The 17,606-nt window shown below is 46.5% G+C and overlaps 1 protein-coding gene across 1 annotated transcript in view; it reads left to right on the top strand.

The window, feature by feature from the left end:
• Positions 1-4,639: 4,639 nt before the first annotated feature.
• Positions 4,640-17,606, top strand: part of Efnb2 (ephrin B2) — a 43,614-nt gene continuing 30,647 nt past the window's right edge. The window contains exon 1 of the mRNA XM_034520460.2: positions 4,640-5,408. Within this exon, the coding sequence (XP_034376351.1) occupies positions 5,278-5,408 (131 nt within the window). The 5' untranslated portion in view covers positions 4,640-5,277. The remainder of the gene's footprint in view (positions 5,409-17,606) is intronic.

Genomic DNA, 17,606 nt, shown 5'->3' with positions numbered 1-17,606 from the left:
TGTTATTTAAAAGCTGCTTTTGCTCTGCTAGTGTTTGTTCTAAGCACTATCTGAAGAGTAGCCTGGGCTCCAGATACTGAGATCAGCCTTTTCGTGCCTTTACCCTGTCACTCAGTTTTTTTCTGCCACATGTGACAAGAAATCACAGTTGCTAAGTGATGGAGTGTCTGCTGTTGGAGACTCTGAGATATACTAGGTTGTTCCTGTGCTTAGTAACTGATTACTGTTGTGTGCCAGGCTATAGGAAAGAGGATGTCATTGTCAATAAAATGCACCCAGCTTTTACAGTGCTACAACAATGTAGTAGTTTGTGTCTTCATTTGTTCCATTGCTTTTGTATACATACTATAAAAGCTAATCTTTCCCGCTCTCAGCAGTTCAGATGTTCCCTAACTTACTAAATATAAATATGCTTTTACTTCAGTTTTGTTTTCTTGAGTTACTTGAAATTCCTGATGCATTATAGAATTATTGACTGTTTATTTTTATTATAGTATTTAAAATTTGTAGTTCATTGCCATTAATATTGTGGAGTTTGCAGAAATCTCAACGGTATAAACTAAACCTTTAAATTAGCTTGGTGTGAGGACTCTTTAATGCTTCAAATAGGGGAAGGGAACCTACATGAACCTACATGAGGACTCCTTTAGTTCACTTTAGGATCTAGTAAATGAGCTCACTGCTGCTGTCTGAATAATGACCTGTCAGTTCATTGTACTGGTATATGTCTCTAGCTGTGTGTGTGTGTGTGTGTGTGTGTGTGTGTGTGTGTGTGTGTGTGTGTGTGCGTGTGCGCGCGCGCGTGCGTGCGTGTGTGCGTGCGCGTGTGTGCGTGTGCGCCTGCCTGCATGTGGCCACTTTCCAATATAGTAATACTTTAATATCTTCTTATAAGTTTAAGTAAAATAAATGGAGTCTAGTACCATCATTTCACTTAGTGTCTGTGAATCATGCTTTATTTAGGATCCTCAGTTTGTTATTGAACATTCCCCATGCTGCTCTTAGCTCAAGCTTCTTGTATTACAGTTGACTTCAGTTCAGTTGCTTTCCATCTAGAGCCTTTGGTGCACTTTGCATTACTGGCCATTCGAGATGCTGAACTAATCACCTGCTCAAAATTATTGTAAATACTTGCTATTAGGTTTAAAAGGGAGACTTCAGATGGGTGTTCTCTAGTAGTAAGCCTTGTTGGACCGCCACTTAACTGGTCTTGATTCCCTTGCCATCTGTGAAGTGTATGCTGATGGTTTTAGAATTGAGTTGTCCTGGTGCAGGACACTGTCACACTAATGTAGGTTTGCACTGGCTGACGCATAGCACCACACGTTTGTAGCCAGTTACCGTTTGTTTGGCATGATTGAGTCGCTCTCCTTGTATGGTGTACAGTGAAGTTACTGGAGAAAGTGATACTTTGAGACAGCAGCAGAGCAGGTCAGAGTTCAGAGGATTTCAGTGTGGTGAGAGCCCCTCAGCCCCATCTGTTAAAGCAAATCCCAAGTGCTTGTTTTCTTTGTACTAAAGTTCTCTGAAAAATGTAGAGATAAAGCTTTTATACTCCAGTCATCATTGGATTGACAAGCACTATTTGAAAAGAACATGGCTCCTCCTGGAGAATGTGGGAATGATTGTATTTTTTCATACTTTAACTTCATTTGAACCCAGTAAATTAAAGAGCAATGCAATTTGATGACCTAGCAGTTTCATACAATCATATTCTGTTAAATATCTCAGTACCTGCAGGATTAGAATGAAAGTTGTTTCTTCACTATACATATGGGTGGTCCTTGGTTCTCCTAGGGCAAATGGCTGCCACGTTGGATCATTTGGCAGATGGGGAATTAAGCATGAGACTGGATGATTCTAGGTTCTCTTGGGCCTTTTTTTAACATGGAGCTTTCCCTATTACTGAGGTATTGCCCTCAGTGGTTCCATTTGTAGGTTACAAGCAGTGGCATTTGACTTTGCATGTTGCTAACCAAATACCTAATCTGTTCATAAAACAGACCTTGTTTAGAGTAAGGCAGTTGTCCACTTGGACTTTGTCCACCAGAATACCTAACCCAGTTTGCTAGGTGGGCCTTCATGGGCCTCTAGATCTCTCAGTTCACATTAGGAAACAGGCTTCATTTCCTACTACCTGCACTGGTTACAGTATACAAATACAGTGCCATTACTGCATTCGAAGTTTTCTCCATTAAAACACACAGGAAAAGGTTGAACTAGAGCCAGTTGACTGCAACCGATTCTAAGGAATGTGGTCACACTTTCCCCTCAAAATCAAGGACTTGCAGAACAGTCTGAGGACCAGACTGGTTAGTGTTGGCTTTAAGGCATGGCGTATGGTACAATTTTGGTGGCTAATGGATTGTTCTTTCTGAAACTCAGCTCTGCTGGGTAAAAAAATCATATTTTGTAATAGATTGTACTTTTAAAATTCCCAAGTCTATTGACTGAGAAACATCCTTAGCTTTAGAAATCGGTGACTTCCTCTGCTGAAGTACTTTGTTGTCCTTTGGCATAGAGTTGTGTCCTGTTTTCAAAACAAACCCAAGAATTTGAAGTAGTAATCAGAGACATTACAGTGTGATTGGTGTGGCCATGCTTTAGAATTTCTTCTGTGATTGCCTTTCGTTTAAAACACTGACATTTTTGCCTGGGATAATGACATGTAATATTAAATATGAATGGCTTGAGGTTATGTTTTAATTCTCCAAATGACTGGATAAACAATTGAGGACCAGAATGTTAAGTGTGTAGTTACTGGACGTTTGTGCTCAGAGGTATCTGCTTACCACAGGTATCTGAGGTTAACTCCATGTCCTCTTTAAAAGTCACATTTAAAAGTAGGAATATTATGTATGTGATTTTTTTTAAAAAAGATATATTTACATATACTTTTTACCCCAAGGTAAAATGCTTTGGATGTTACAATATCTGGCTTACTAAAAATGGTATTTTTAGAAGCTGGGTTATTTTCAGACATTACAAATTTCCTCCTTTAGTTTACCAGAGAGACGATGTATGGGGAGCTAAGAGGTCACAACTTAAATTAAACACATACTGAGCCACCTTTCAGACCATGACTTAAAAACCTTCTAACTTCACACTAAATTTCTATGAATTTCTTAAGTGAGATCTTTCAAAAACAAGTGCCCCCTTTTCCTCTTTCTGTAAAGGTCAAATAGCAGCGCCTGTCAGTTTTTCAGTCAGGAAATTCAAAAAAACATTCCGTGTGTGTGTGTGTGTGTGTGTGTGTGTGTGTGTGTGTCTAGCCCTTGTTTAGCCTAGTGTGAATCCCATCTCAGTACCCCTCCCCCAATCATTGAAGGCATACTTAAAAATACAGAAAAGGTTTTCTCAAAGCTGTATTTTGGCGATTGTATTCTAGTGTTTTGGTCTTAGATGCGTTTTTCCAAACTAACTCTTAGTTGCAGTACACATTAACTTACATTAAAGTTTTTGAAAGTCAACACTTTTAAAGCTCGAAATTTGTTTTAAAGGATGGAGGTGGGGTGGGGACCTAGTTAGTAACTAAATCGGGTGTTCATACAGCTACGTGGGACTTGTGTTTATAGATATCGGTGTGGAAACTGCTTAGTTCCATTTGAAGAAGTTCTGGTATTGATGGACAGCGTTTTAAGAACAGACGTGGTTAATTTTTGTTTGACCTTGGGCTGTACATGGGACTGTGCCTTCCACCTACTGTGCTCTCCTGCTACCGGGCATCTTGTGTTTGTGACTTGGGAGTATCTGGATCCTTAAGGTCTAATCGGTAGCTTTTAGGCTTGTTCTGAAGTACGGAGGGGCAAAAGTGGGCGCTAGTGGGCGCTGTGGATCCGTAGAAGTCACAGCCATAGTGCAGCTTCTCAAAATCGGTCTTGGGCAAGAAACCAAGAATCACAACTGCCACTTCTCTGACTGATAGTCGTCCGGGTCACCCCTAACTTCCTGGCCACTGTGGGGTCGCGGGGTCTCCCAGGAGCTAGTGAAGAAAAGTGCACTCAGACGTTGGCAGTGGAGCTTTGAAGGCGATGTTCTTGCGGGGAAAGGACTGGAAAGGGAGCAGGCGCACGGAGTTGTGGCTCGGGGTTGGGATGGGCTTCAGGCGGACTCGCACTGCCTGTGGGATGCCAAGGCTCGCAGCCTCGCGGGAGTCTCTTTTGACTTGTGTCGGACCGGACGGGATCACTTGGTGCCAGAATCAAGCTAGAAGGCCCTCAATTAGAGGCTCAAAGGAATCCGCGAAGGACCAGGGCGCGGAAGGCGCGGGGGGCGGCGGGGAGCGAGCGCCACACGCCGGAACGCTCCGTTCACCAAGTCTCGTCCTATCCTAGCGAGGTCACTCGCCAGCTCAGGCGCTTGCCGGCCAAAGCGACCCTGCCGGCACGAGTTGCTAAGAGGCAGCCAGCCCTGTGCACTGCGCCTCGCGGGGCCACACTAGCGCGCGGTCCCCGGCGCCCAACCGGGCTCATCCCATAGGCGGGGCTCACCTGTCAGGGGCGCGCTACCTCTGGGTGCCCAGTGTCGGGTAGGGTTGGCAGACGGACGGGATTGCTGCCCAATCAGCGCGCGCTCGGGGCGCGGCGAGCCAATGAGCTGTGTGCGACTGGGCGGGGCCCCGCGTTTATAGTGCTCTGACAGCGCGTTCGGCGCGCTGACTCTCCGCGGCGGGGACAGAGGCACCGGTCGGATCGCGGAGCTGCGCGCAGAGCGGGTCCTGGCGCCCTCCCCGCACACAAAGGCCCGCGCGCGTCAGACGCCTGCGGGGGTCCCAGTGCTCTTCTGACTGCTTAGCGGCCGCGAGTTGTGAGGATTCAGGAGGCGCCCTTTCTGCGCTCCAGGACATGGAACCGCGCCGACACGGCGCTCGCTTGCCCGGGCCACTGCCCGCTGTCCTGGATCTATAATCAGGAGAACTCTCTCGGGGAGCAGCACCCGCCACCTCACACCGTCTCGTCTCTCCGCTGCGGGCCTTTGTCCCGGCCCAGTGCCCTCGCCGCGCCCGCCCTCCGCGGCTGGCCCGGCACCCTGGAGCCGCACGGGAGCCGGCTGTCCCAGCTGCGTCCGGCGCGGCGCCCCGGAGCCCCGAGTCCGCCGAGCCGCCGCGCTCCGCGCGTTCGACCCCACCCCGCGCGTTGAGGGCCCCGCAGGGTGAGCGCACCTGGCCTCGGCGACCGCGGGAGCGGCGCGGCGCGTCCGCCCCGGAGGATTGGGGGTCGCGGCCCGCGGCCGGCCCCATCGCGTCCCGGAGTGCGCAGAACTGGGAGCGGCTTGGCCATGGCCATGGCCCGGTCCAGGAGGGACTCCGTGTGGAAGTACTGTTGGGGACTTTTGATGGTTTTGTGCAGAACTGCGATCTCCAGATCGATAGTTTTAGAGCCTATCTACTGGAATTCCTCGAACTCCAAGTAAGTGGCGTCCACGATCCTTCCCTCTTCCGCGGTGCCCTCGGCCGGCGCCGGGGGGTACGCCGTATAGTCCGGGCGGGACGAGGCCTTGGAGCCTGTTTCTAGAACCTGGGGCTCCTGTCCCCCACCCCCCACCCTTCCATATTTCTCTAGGTGGGGACCGGCTGAGCTTGAGAGCGCGGGTTCCAAGGGTACTCTTCTTGGGGCTCCAACCTCAAGTGCTCTAGGGGTCCCAAAGCCCTGGCGACTCGGTGGCATGTCAGGAACGATTCCTGGTGGCGCTACCCGGCCCTCTCTTCTTTTTCGAGGACGGAGGACGTTGCCACTAACGGGGCTACAGATGCACACTGGCGGGCTCCGGGGACAGGCAGAGATGCTGCGCTTGGGAGGAGCGCGGGAGCCACGGGTCGGGGCCCAGCGAGAAGGCGACAAGAATGGAAGGTCTTAGGTAGTGGAGCGTCCCTTTGAGGAAAGGACGCTGGGCCCGGGGCGTTCCTGAGCCGGGGTGCCTTAGCACCCTCGTTAGCCCGAATGTGCGCGGGGAGCTCGATGGCTCGGCCAGAGAACTCGGGCGGCGAGCTCTCTGCATGTCGGCCTCTCCCTTCGCGTCGGAACTGGTGGTTTAGCTCCCGTGCCGCTCGGTCCGCTTAAGTGGCTTCATTTTAACGACGCCTTCAGGGCCCTATCCAGTCAACGCTGCAGCCTTTGCACTTGGGGAATCGGGAGTCCCTTGATCAGACTTGCTTTAGCAAAGCGCACAGTCGGGAGAAAACCAGGCCTGAGACTAACTTTCAGGTCTGGGCTCCCAGGGTGCGCTCCGCGTTTCGAAAATGTTAGCTATCCCTTGGTATACGCAGCTATGGCCCCAGTAACCGCGCCTGGGTGCTGCCTCTTACCTCATTTTCCAACCGCCGCCAGAAAGTGCTGTGCGGAATTCTGGACTCAGCCCTAGGAGAGCGTGGAGACGCGGCTTCCTCCGGGCTGGAGTCAGACCTTTCAGATTAGAAACAAAATCAATGGCCTAATTGGAGTTGAGCGTGTGGTGCATGGCTTCAGAGTAGAGGGGAACGAATTGTTTATGAATTACCCCATACGCAAAGAATTGTGCCTACTCTCTTGAAAGTGGTAAATTTCAAAGTCATCAACATAATTGACCAAACACGTTTCCCTACGAAAGGACAAAAAAAATCTACAGTTGTAAATGACCCAAAACATTTTTTGCCTGATGCTCGTAGGCCCTTGTTTCAAAGTTACTGAGGTCCCCTCTAGTGTAGTCTTGATCTGTTAAAGAATTTTTGTTGTTGTTTGTTTGTTTGTTTGTTTTTAAAGCAAGGTGTTGCATTTGCTCTCTTGGCGTGGTATCTCTCTTGGCGTGGTATCTTTGCAGCCACACGGGATCTACAGGCACCTGGTGATGCCAGAAGGCGCCTGGCTGGAATCTGAGCGCCGCAGCCTTCGCCACCCAGACTAGGGCCCTGGTGGTGGCTGCTGCTGCTGAGGCTCGAGGTGCCTACAGAGGTCACCCTTCCCTGCCGAATGCTAGCTATGGGCGTGCCCATCCCCCTCCCTTTCCCGGGCTGCCTGCCTCTCTCCACTTTGCACTTTCACTCACAACCTCTCTTTGGGAGGTTGTCTTTCCCCCCACCCCCCAGTCCGGATTTAATATTTATATTTAAATCTAATTTAAGGAAATTCTCCTGAACCCCTTCTGGGCAACGTAACTGTCTTTTGTTCGGAAGGATTAGAAATACCGATTTGTTTAAACACCACCACCACCAAACTCACCTAGCACCTGGAGAATAATGTCTTCGATTTGAAACGTGTTAGGTGAGGGAGCGGTGACTTAATTTCCATTTATTCACTATTTGATCTTCAACTGTATAGTTTTCCCAAGCTGTGGCCACAGATGTATAGAGAGCTGCTAGGGCGCTGGGTTTTGGAGGAGCAGGCCTCCCTGTACGGTGCAGTTGGTGTGATTACTCCCTGGCCTCCACAATGAAATGCCTTAGAATTTTTCCTGAGGATGCCTGGAAGTCTTTGGAAAGCCTGTGACTGAATGCTGTCTGTGAGATCAGAAAGATTTCTTCCTAGGAAGAGTAACACACACAGAAAAATCTTTTTTAGTTTTTAAATGCCTGGCATCGCCTCCCTTGTTCACTTTTCCAGAGAAAAGTTTCTGTAGATAAAATGTGGCAGGTAGGTAATCAGATGCTTGGAAGCTTCACTTCACTTTGCATGAATTGTGGGACAAGTCACTTGTCACGAAACAGGCATTGGTAATTAGATTTGTTTCATTCTGGGGTCAGCCTTTTTAGCAGGTGGTCGACACAGGGAGCATGCAGCAGCTGTGTGCATGTAGAGCCCAGAAAACCCTTTGTAAACTAAAGTCTCCATAACTACTTTAATCACATTGCCTGCCATCCCATCCTGGAGAGTTTATGTAATAATCAGAAGTTCTGTGTACTCAAAGATTATATGGCTGCCCTGTCAGATTAGTCACATTGTATCTGAAGATGCTGGTGCTGTTTAGGTCATTTTTCAACTATTTTTAAGTCCTGGAAGGAGGAGCAAAGCCTGGCAACCCTCTCTTTAATTAACATTTCAGTAGAATTCCCCCTCCCCAGTATAGGGTTTTAGCCATAATAAAGTTTGTTGTTGTTTTGATGAATAATAATTTCACTTAGGATTAACAACTCTACACTGGCATCGTATTCTAAAATAAATTACACCCTTGAATATTTCCTTCCAGTATTAATTTATGTCTGGGGTTTTTATGCTATAAGTATTACATACTGGTTAACTTACAAAGCACTGTGCTTTTCCCATGCAATGTTTTTCCACACATAATACTGAATTCCTGAAATGGATTGAGTTGATACAAAAGAATGGCTGGATAATATCCAGATAACCTGCAACACAGGCCTCTCCCTGGTCGGGCTCTGAATAAATACAGGCCTGTCAGATTGATAAACTAAACTACAATGGATAGCACTGTTTAAATAACCAGTCAATAACACATATATGCCAGCCTACCTTCTATTGTGTCTGAAATTCCTATTTTTGTAGATAAACAAATGCAGATTCAGCCTTGATTGAATAGCCCCTTGAACTATGCCCCACAGTTTGCATTTGGGCCAATCTTGTTGGTTTTAATATAGAGAGGGGGGAAAAAATAGCAAACCACAAAGCGCTAGGGGTTGGAATTGGTACTGTCTCACATCCACACTCTTCACATGTTTTGTCAGGATGATAAACTATAGGTTATGCGTTCGTTGTCCTTGTTCCACAGCAGAGCCGGGCAGAGCACAAAGACAAACGTGGATGCCTTTTCAGATGAGAATCTGAGAGTCAGGCTGAACTTCTTAACCTCCTGCAATTACACACTCCAGCCCCACAAGGAGGGTTGAAGCTAAGATGATTTGCTGGGCACTTGGTTTTAAATCTTTGACAAAGCTTAGCTCTTGACACTTGTCCTACTAATGCAAAGAAATGCAAATGACCCCAGTGGTTCTTGACTTGGTAGCTGGAGCTTGAAGGCAGGTGAATTAACCACCCCCAGGGACCACCTAAGAACGTGTGTTGGAATGGTTTTCAGTCACCTGCTGGAGAACCGGCAGGTTTATTAGCTTTCCTAGAACCTCTTCCCACTTACTAAGACAAATCTTGTTGGTGGGTCCACAGGATAACCTCCTTTCAGACTAGCATTGTGGGCACTGGAGTAACTAAATCCTTGTTGTCTAAAAATATTTCGGGTTGCTCTCAGGAGCTTAATCTGACACCTGACTTGAAGCAGCATTTCAGAAGACATTCAAGGAATGGGAGACTATTCCAGACCCAAGCATGATCGCAGGGCATCGTCATAGACGTGGGAGTGGCAGGGAGCAGCATGTATAGATTGTAGACCCTGGGAAAAGAATTGTTTTAAGGAACAATATTTCTTTGGCATTCTAATGAAAACTTTATTCTTAAAATATATGATTACAGATTGGACATTAAGATCATTAAAATGTCTCTAGTTACTGCCAGTCTTTGCTGCCGGCATAAAGAACATGTTTTTCAGGTCACTTATGCTTCTGCATAGACAGAAGTGTTGGGCTGTTTAAAATATTTTGATTAAAATATGCAGATCCCGAAGAACTATAAGCTGGAGAGGAGTGAGCTCTCTCTCTCTAGGTAGGTCCCCTCCCCCCATAAAGGGGTGGATTAGAAGGGGGCCAGGCAAGGAATAAGAACAGCCCAAAAGGAAGGATAGCAAATGAGACATGTTCCGAACAGCTTGGAGAAAACTCCTGTGGCTTCATTGTCTCTGTAAAGCCGAAGAATACAAAAGCAAGCAGTCAGCCCTTCTCCCATGATGGGAGATGCAAACCGTTGACATGGCTCCCCTGTTTAACTTGTTTAATTCTCATTTTAAATTCAGCACTATACCAGCCGTGTGAACTCTGAAGATTTCTTTAGTAATCCATTTTGTAGTTTGGAATCAAAAACAAAGTGAAAGGGTCTGACACAATTTGCTTTTATTTTTAGGCAAATCAACCCTGGTCATAGTTAATAAGGGGATTACAACCCAGACTACGTCTTTACAGATGTAAAGTAAATCAAGGGCAGAGCATAAAGAAACTGATCCCTTTTGATTGAAGTATGGTAAAAAGGCATAGAGAAGCTAGCGGCAGTAATCTGATTGTGTGGCAATAAAACCACCATTTTCTGTCTTTCAGATAAAAATAATGTGGTAAATCCATGCAGTTCATAAGATGTAAAGGCAGATAAAGGGGAAGCCATGGCAACATATAGATTAGCTTGATGTTAGATGTTAGAAATGACACGTCCCTGAAAAGGGTGTGGGGAGAAGGCCCTTGCTCCAGGCTGTTTGGTATTATGTGAGAGCCACACAGACTTGGGAACCGGGATTAAGAATCATGAAAGCTCCACTTGTGGTCTGGATGGCTGAAGCCGAGAAGGGGAGCTGTACAGTTCTTGCTCATTGGTGGAAGATAATATGGCCAAGGTAGCTTTCATTGACGGCCTTTTTATAGACTGAGATGGAGGCTGATTAAAACTCACAGCTCGCTGCAGTCCTTAGGGCCTGGAAGCTTTTCCTGCTTAACTCTTGGCCTGACAGAGCCAGCCATTCTGTAGGATTAACTTCCCTTAGCCGCCCTTGCCTTCATCTATTTGGGCTTCAGGCAGAGACCTGCTGGGCAGCAACAGAGACCAGAAGGAGGATAGGTAGGCCCTGAATTATCTGAAAAGAAAACAGAGGGCTTTTGATTTTAGCCACCATCCCCCCCGCCCCCTGGGGGGGTGTTGTATCTCTGCAGTGTCAAGGCAAAGAGAAGCTTGGGTACTTACCTGGGCCTCTAGCTCTTCTGTAAGGTTGGTCTTTTCTTCCCTGGGGAAATTTAAAAAAAAAAAGAAAAATAACAGGTTACAATGTTGAAAAGGGTGAAATTTTAGTTTAATTCAAATAATCTAACCAGTATGTCAAAACTGCAATTCCAGAGGTCCCGGGCTTTTAAAAGTGACCCACTGTTGACTGGTTATCTGTGAGTTGGCTGGGACATTCTCCCTGGTGGGAATGGCACAATTATAAAATGATGGCGGTGACCCACACTAAAGGCAAAAACAGGAGCTCTTGGTGGTGTTGACTGTCACTGCCCTCTGTCCCCAACAGCTTGTAAGGGAACTAGACTTAACTCTGGTCTTCCACACTACCCATTTTAGTCAATAGACAAAGTGAGCCATTGACTCCTTGCTGGGTTAGGTACAGAGTGACACCCAGAACTGGTTCAAGCCACCAGAAAGGAAATATTTGCTTTATCATCATCTTTTGGCATTTTAAGAAAGTGTCACTATTTCTTCAGGACAAGGGCTTTCTTCCTGGCGTGGGTCTTGTTGGTGATTTGCACATGGAACCTGGGAGCTGTTTAACAGGAGCTTGAGGGTTGAAAGCCTCTTCTAAACCTACTTCCATGCAGATAATAACGATCATTCTAACTTTCTCCCTGGTTCTCACGCTGGATCTTAGTTTGGGGCTGTAGATAGGTGCTGTCGTGATCTGTTTTTCTCACTACTCTGAGAATTATGGGAGACATTACTGTTATATGCCACCTCAAGGACCCAAACGCCCGCCACTTTTGCGCCTCCCTTTCTATCTTAATTCTGAATCTATACCTAATCGATCCATTGGGTTTGCTGAGATCCGTCAAAGAGGAGGGACACCCCTCATTTACAAGCTGGTCACATCCCCAGTACCTCTCATTCTCCATTTGACAATGATTGCTAATGGCCCATTCAACTAAAGTATTTGCTTGTTAGCGGGGAACAGAGAATGATAAATGTCCAGCAAGCTTGCCGCCTCCTTCAGCTTTTCACACACAGACTGGTGCATATTTATGGCGGGCAACCCGACAAAGGGAGAAGCTGAATCGCCTTGGCCTCCAGCTTTCTGTTAGGACAGGGTTAAAGTGATTGAAGAGCTATGTAAGAAAGCCCTGCATCTGTTTACTAACCATCTCGGGTAAGCTCTTGACTACTTCTCCGGGCCCTCCATTCTATGGAGCGTACCTGCGTGATCTATTTAGAAGTGTTCTCTATCAGAACGGAGGGCCCAGACAAGTCGAGAGGAAGCGGTGCTGGGTTCCCAGAGCAGCAGCATTCCAAGGGTTGCAGCATGGAATCAGCAGGGGCTCATTCAAATATTTTCCATGTACAAAGTCAAACATATAATTCTGGTGCAGAGCATTCTGGGTCTGTGATACATACTTGGCTGGTTTCAAATTTTAAAACCATAGTGGGGAAAAAAGCTCGCTTAGAGAAAGCAGTATCTTTCCGCCCAGAGTAGTTCTCTGAACAGAACGGGAAGAACAAATGGGCTGTAGTGGGGGAGGTAGAGTGCGTCCTCCTCAGGCAGCGTGGGGAAGAGTTGGAAATGCCCACGTGGTACGCTTTCTAAGGGCTGTGGCTGAGCCGCTGGCCAGCTTCATCCTTTTCATCGGCGTTGTAACTAGATTCTACACAGACTGGTTTAAAAAAAAAAAATCCAGCTCATTTTCTCTGTTGAAATTCAGTTGTGTGAAATTTTAATTACAGTATTTATAGCACTTCTGTAATGGTGGAGTCCATATCAGCACCAAGCAAGACATTCACCTGCACTTTTCATGGACACTCATCTTGAATCTCCCTAAAATGTGTGTGAGTGAGGCTCCTAAGTTACATGCTTGTATGTTCGGGGAATGATGAGGAATGTGTCTTGTGGGGCAGCTTGCTGGCTGGGCAGTTCCCTTGCCTCTGTATTCCATGGAGTTTCTGTCCTTCAGAGACAAAGTTGCCTTTGAGATGACCTCTTCCATCCACTCCTGGGATAGCAGATGGGCCTGAGGCACAGCATGGTTGGTCACACCAGCTGATAAAACCCTTCAGTTTTCCCTAGCTTGTGTTACCTTACTTCCCTAGCTTGTGTTACCTTACTGGGTCCCTGGCACACTCATCCTCAGAATTGTCTAATGATTGAATGGAACAGGATAAATTAAATAAACCTCCAACTCACAATGTATCTAACTGAAGAAGTCAGAAAATGTTGTTTTCCATATAACTATCATTTGGATACTTTTAGGTTTCAAACAAGCTCTTGTAGGCCTTGAATCTCTTCTTTCTGGGAGAAAACAGGTCATGAAGGAAGACCACGGTTCCCCCAGAAGCACCTCATCTGTATGATCTACATCAAACAATCTCTTTCCGGCCTTCCTTTGTAATCCTGTAGGCTTGGTAGTTTAACCCCAGGTCTCTATGTACAGGGCAGCTTCCAGGCATACTCAGGTGCTTACCACCTGCCAAATTTGTACGGCAAGGGTGGACTCTGCCTCATTTCAACAGTTCATTCACTTCTGACCCTTGTGGGCATCCATAAGTATTTGTGGGACGGACTGGCATAACTCAGATTTATGTTGCTGCCTGTGTTTTTTATCACCTGCTGTCAGAGATCCAAGATCCACCCTCCAGATCCAAGGCTCCTGAACTCAAGGGTACCAAAGTCAGTTGCCTTCAAGAATCATGAAAGCTGGTTTCTGGACCCACCTAGAATTTCTAATTCCTGAGGGCTAAGGTGGGTCTGGGAGATACACATTTTTATTGCAAGCTCCCAGATGCTACCAACTACTGGTGGTGGTGGTAGACCATATGGAGAAAGGCCTTGGGTCAGACTTTTCTGGAAGAGAATCTAGCAGTCTTGCTACTTTCAAAGACTGTTTAGGACCCAGGAGGAAATCTGGCCTTTGCCCTGGCCTCTCTTCTTCCTTTTAGAGGTTTCAAGGGCCCAAGACAATTGGCAATGGTAACTTGGTTAATTAATTCAATAAGGCTATACTGAGAATAAAGTCAAGGCAGAAAAATCTCTTTGTTTGATATTTTTGTTTTGTTTGGTTTTTGGTTTTCCGAGACAAGATTTTTTTTATTTTTTTTTTTCTGTGTAGCCCTGGCTGTCCTAGAATTCAGTCTGTAGACCAGGATGGCCTTGAACTCAGAGATCTGCCTGCCTCTGCCTCCCTGGTGCTGGGATTAAGTCAGGTACCACCATCACCTGGCTCACTCCCTGAGATTTGAAAGTCAAGTAGAAACAAACATTCCATGCTGGGATACCATAGTGTTATATGTACAGAGAGGGGACAGGAGGGGAGAAAAAGGTGGCCAGTCCTTGGTACGGGAGCCGTCCAGGTGAGAAGAAACTTGAGTTTTTAATGAGAACAGTATCTCAAAGCAAAGTCAGAGCAGATTGCTGGAAAACAGTAGTGGGCAAGCTAGGACAATCTCAGCCTAGAGTAGCATCTGTAGTGTTTAGTGCCTCTGAATATCCATAGCACAGAGTCAAATCCCATGAGTGGAAAAACAGATCCTGTGAGACAGCAACTCATTGATTTCAGCAGTCTTTTTGATGCGGGGATTATCAATACCCATTGTTTTAAAAGTGAGTGTCATCGTGGACAAGTCAGGCAATTGATTTCACCAGGACAGTGGTGAGCAAGAGCGAGGTCTTTGGAGTTCACCTGTGTGAGCCAATCCTTGCTTAGCCATTTACTGGCTGTGCAGTTTAGAACAATGTGCTCTGTGTTGTTCATTCATCTACCTTTAAATTAGAGACAATCACATAGTAGGGTGAGAGAGAGAGTAATAAAACAGTGGTCAGGATTAAATATGTGAAGGGCCTAGCTCTGAGCTTGGCACATGAAACCAGAAAGCACCGGCTATGTACTGTTTATCACATTTACTGATGTCCACTGAATACCATCCACATGCAAGGAAAAAAAAATAAATAAAAACACTTTGTTAATGAAGACTAACACTAGTATTTTAAGCTCTCTAATAATATCTAGTTTTGTTTGTCTGTCATTCTTACTGATTCTGTAAGACTTTTTGTTCTACAAACCACCTTTTAATTCCCTCATCCATTACCAGGCTGAACCCTTTTTCTCTGCTTTCCCCCACCGGTGCTGTCTTAGAACTCAAGTACATGAACGAGCCCTGGACACTCTTGTTCAGTCTTTCAGCTGTGCACTGGGAGTAGGTTCTTTGTATAAAACCATTTTGCATATTCTGATAACAGACGTCTATCCTTGAGTGAACACATGAATCCAACCTGGGTTTGGGGATGGGCAGTGTGGCTCCCCCTCCCCCCCCATTTAGAACCCTTGCTTCCTGTTAACCCCTGTTTTATACAACAGCAATTGTATATAGCACTTTCTACATTCTAACCAGCTGCTGCTCCAGGTGCTGGATACGTACTCACTAAACTTTCTTGTAGCCACCAATGGGAAATAGTCTTATTATCCTCTTAATATTAGTGGGAGAAACTGGGGCCAAATTGGTTAACCGGGTTTTCCAAGGTCATAGGAAACTAAGATGTAGATCTGGCTGAAGTGCTCCGGTGTCCGACTGTTCAGGTCTCACACTGACACAACAAGTTGGCTATGAGTAAGTTGAGTGTGTATTTGCTCAAAGTAGTCCACACAAGGTAGAGAACACCGAGGAACTCTCCTTTATCCTGGTGTACACTTCCAAAGGGACCCTTAGAAGCTCACATCTAACGGGGTCATAATGCTGCAAGCAGAGTTATTGCAGCCCAACTAAAGGATGACCAGGCAATTTTCATGACATATCAATTTAATGCATCTATTGCGTATGACTCCTTTGACTATCAACATTTTCCTTGTAAGAATTTAAGTGATTGGTCAGTTCCCCCCTGGGAGAAAGTCTGGCTTCCAGAGTCATCTCCAGTTTGCTGCTGAGTGTGTGTCAAACTAAGGAGATAGTATGACATCTTTTTTCGAGTCTAGTCACAATTAAATGCCATTTTATTTTGGATTTTGGGAACTGTGCCAGCTTCCAGCTTGTCAGAGCCGAGAAGACTCAAATCAAGTCCAGGCCTATTTCTACAGCAAACGGGGAGTCTGGCTTCTTGCCTGTGGATTCATTCAGTTCAGCCCATCTGGCTTTTGATGTTCTGCAAGTTTGGAGCAGTTTGTTTAAGGAAGCCAGGCGGTGAATATTGGTGGGCCTGGGGTTCTCTGGACTCCACGGTGGTGCCTCTGGATTTGCATTTTCTTCACTCTGAATCTGCCTACTACCAGAACAAACTGCCCGCCTGACAAAGCAACCGAATCTTCACTTCTAAGGTTCTGAAGCTCCTGGCATGGCTTCCTCTCAGCTCCTCCTGGCCCAGCTCTCTCTCAGCTCCTCCCTGCCCAGTTCTCTTGTTCGGATGGGAGACTGCTGGAGTGACTCTGGAGTGTCCTGTGTTTGGGCCAGGGAAGAGAGTTACCAAAAAGCCCCATTTGTTCATGTTTCCACCATGTGACAGTGCTGTGTAATCTGTATCAGTCAGTAACCAATTTCACTCCTCATTTCTGTTACGTACTGGGTTTCTCTTCCCCTCTCTTCTTCCCTTTCTCCACTGGATGTGACAGGAAGAAGATAACTCCTGCCACACCCAAGGGGACCTGTGCCTGACCCCTCTCCTGGAGCCTGGGAAGGAGGAAGTACTGTGAAGCTCCCATTTAGGGGCTTGTAAAGCCATTGCACACAATCTTGTAAACTGTTGTTGCTTGGCTTGTTAAGCTTGCCTGTCAAGGAGATTCCTTCTCAGACCCACAAATCTGCATACCATGGTCCCTTCTGTCTTTCGTGGACTTACTCCTTCTGTTTCAGAAGGCACTGTTGGGGGAGACATGAGGGGGCAAGCACACGGTAGGGAAGGGTTTCCTTAGATGAGAGTGAATTGATTTCCACAAAGGCAGAACGCTTCAAAATGAAGAAAGAAATGTATGCTGGTGGAGATGAGGGGTGTGGAGGGTTGGAGGGACAGCCAGCACTATGTCTGGATGCCTACTCTTGGAGTGGCTAACCACTCACTCCTTGTTAAATTTACACGTGGCTTTCATCCCTGTGACTTCACCACTGAGGTAAATGAGCAAATGGCTCTGAAACAACAGAGAACCAGCTGGAGGTGCCCTTTGGACCTTTCCTCTGTGAGAGCCATCTTTCCCTCTAGGGCCTGGCCTATAAATAACATGGGGTCCACCTTCCTTTATAGACTCTTGCTAAAAGCACGGCTGGAAACATGACCGTACAGGTGCTAACAAATTAGGGTTGGGAAAGAAGGCTGCAATGCCTCTTGTCACTGGGGTTATGAAATCTCAGTTTCAATCTTGGAGCCGGCCTGGTTGGCTTGCCAGCAGGGCAGTCTGGCACGTACCATTACCCCTCTTGCCTTTTCAGTGCACAGCCCCGGCACTCCAGCTTCATGCTTTGAACCTCAAGTCTTGCCTTGGCTGGCCACAGAATTTGTGAATATTTCTTCTCTTTGTCTAATTGAAGGGAGGTGGTGTAGAATAGGCAGGGAATATCCTTTGGTCAATTACATAAATGAAGACCTGGTTTTGTTCTTAATCCCATAGCAGATTTAAATAGTATCTGTTAACTTGTGAAAGGGAGAAGGGAAAAAAAAAAAAAAAACAACTGTGGTATCTGCATCACATAGCTGAAGTCTGACTTGGAGATGATTCGCAGAAAAATACATTTTCAACCTCTCAGCCTGGTACAGGTGTACCCCTCTATGGAATGAAGGTGTTTAGACAGTAAAAATCGCCACATAGGTAGAACTGAAGCAAATACCTGCACTATTTTCCTGGGAGAGGAAAAGAAACT

This window comes from Arvicanthis niloticus, chromosome 16 (genome assembly GCF_011762505.2).
Source record: "Arvicanthis niloticus isolate mArvNil1 chromosome 16, mArvNil1.pat.X, whole genome shotgun sequence".
Taxonomy (NCBI): Eukaryota; Metazoa; Chordata; class Mammalia; order Rodentia; family Muridae; genus Arvicanthis; species Arvicanthis niloticus.
The sequence above is the reverse complement of the archived record's forward strand: the minus strand, read 5'-3'. Positions and strand labels throughout refer to the sequence as shown.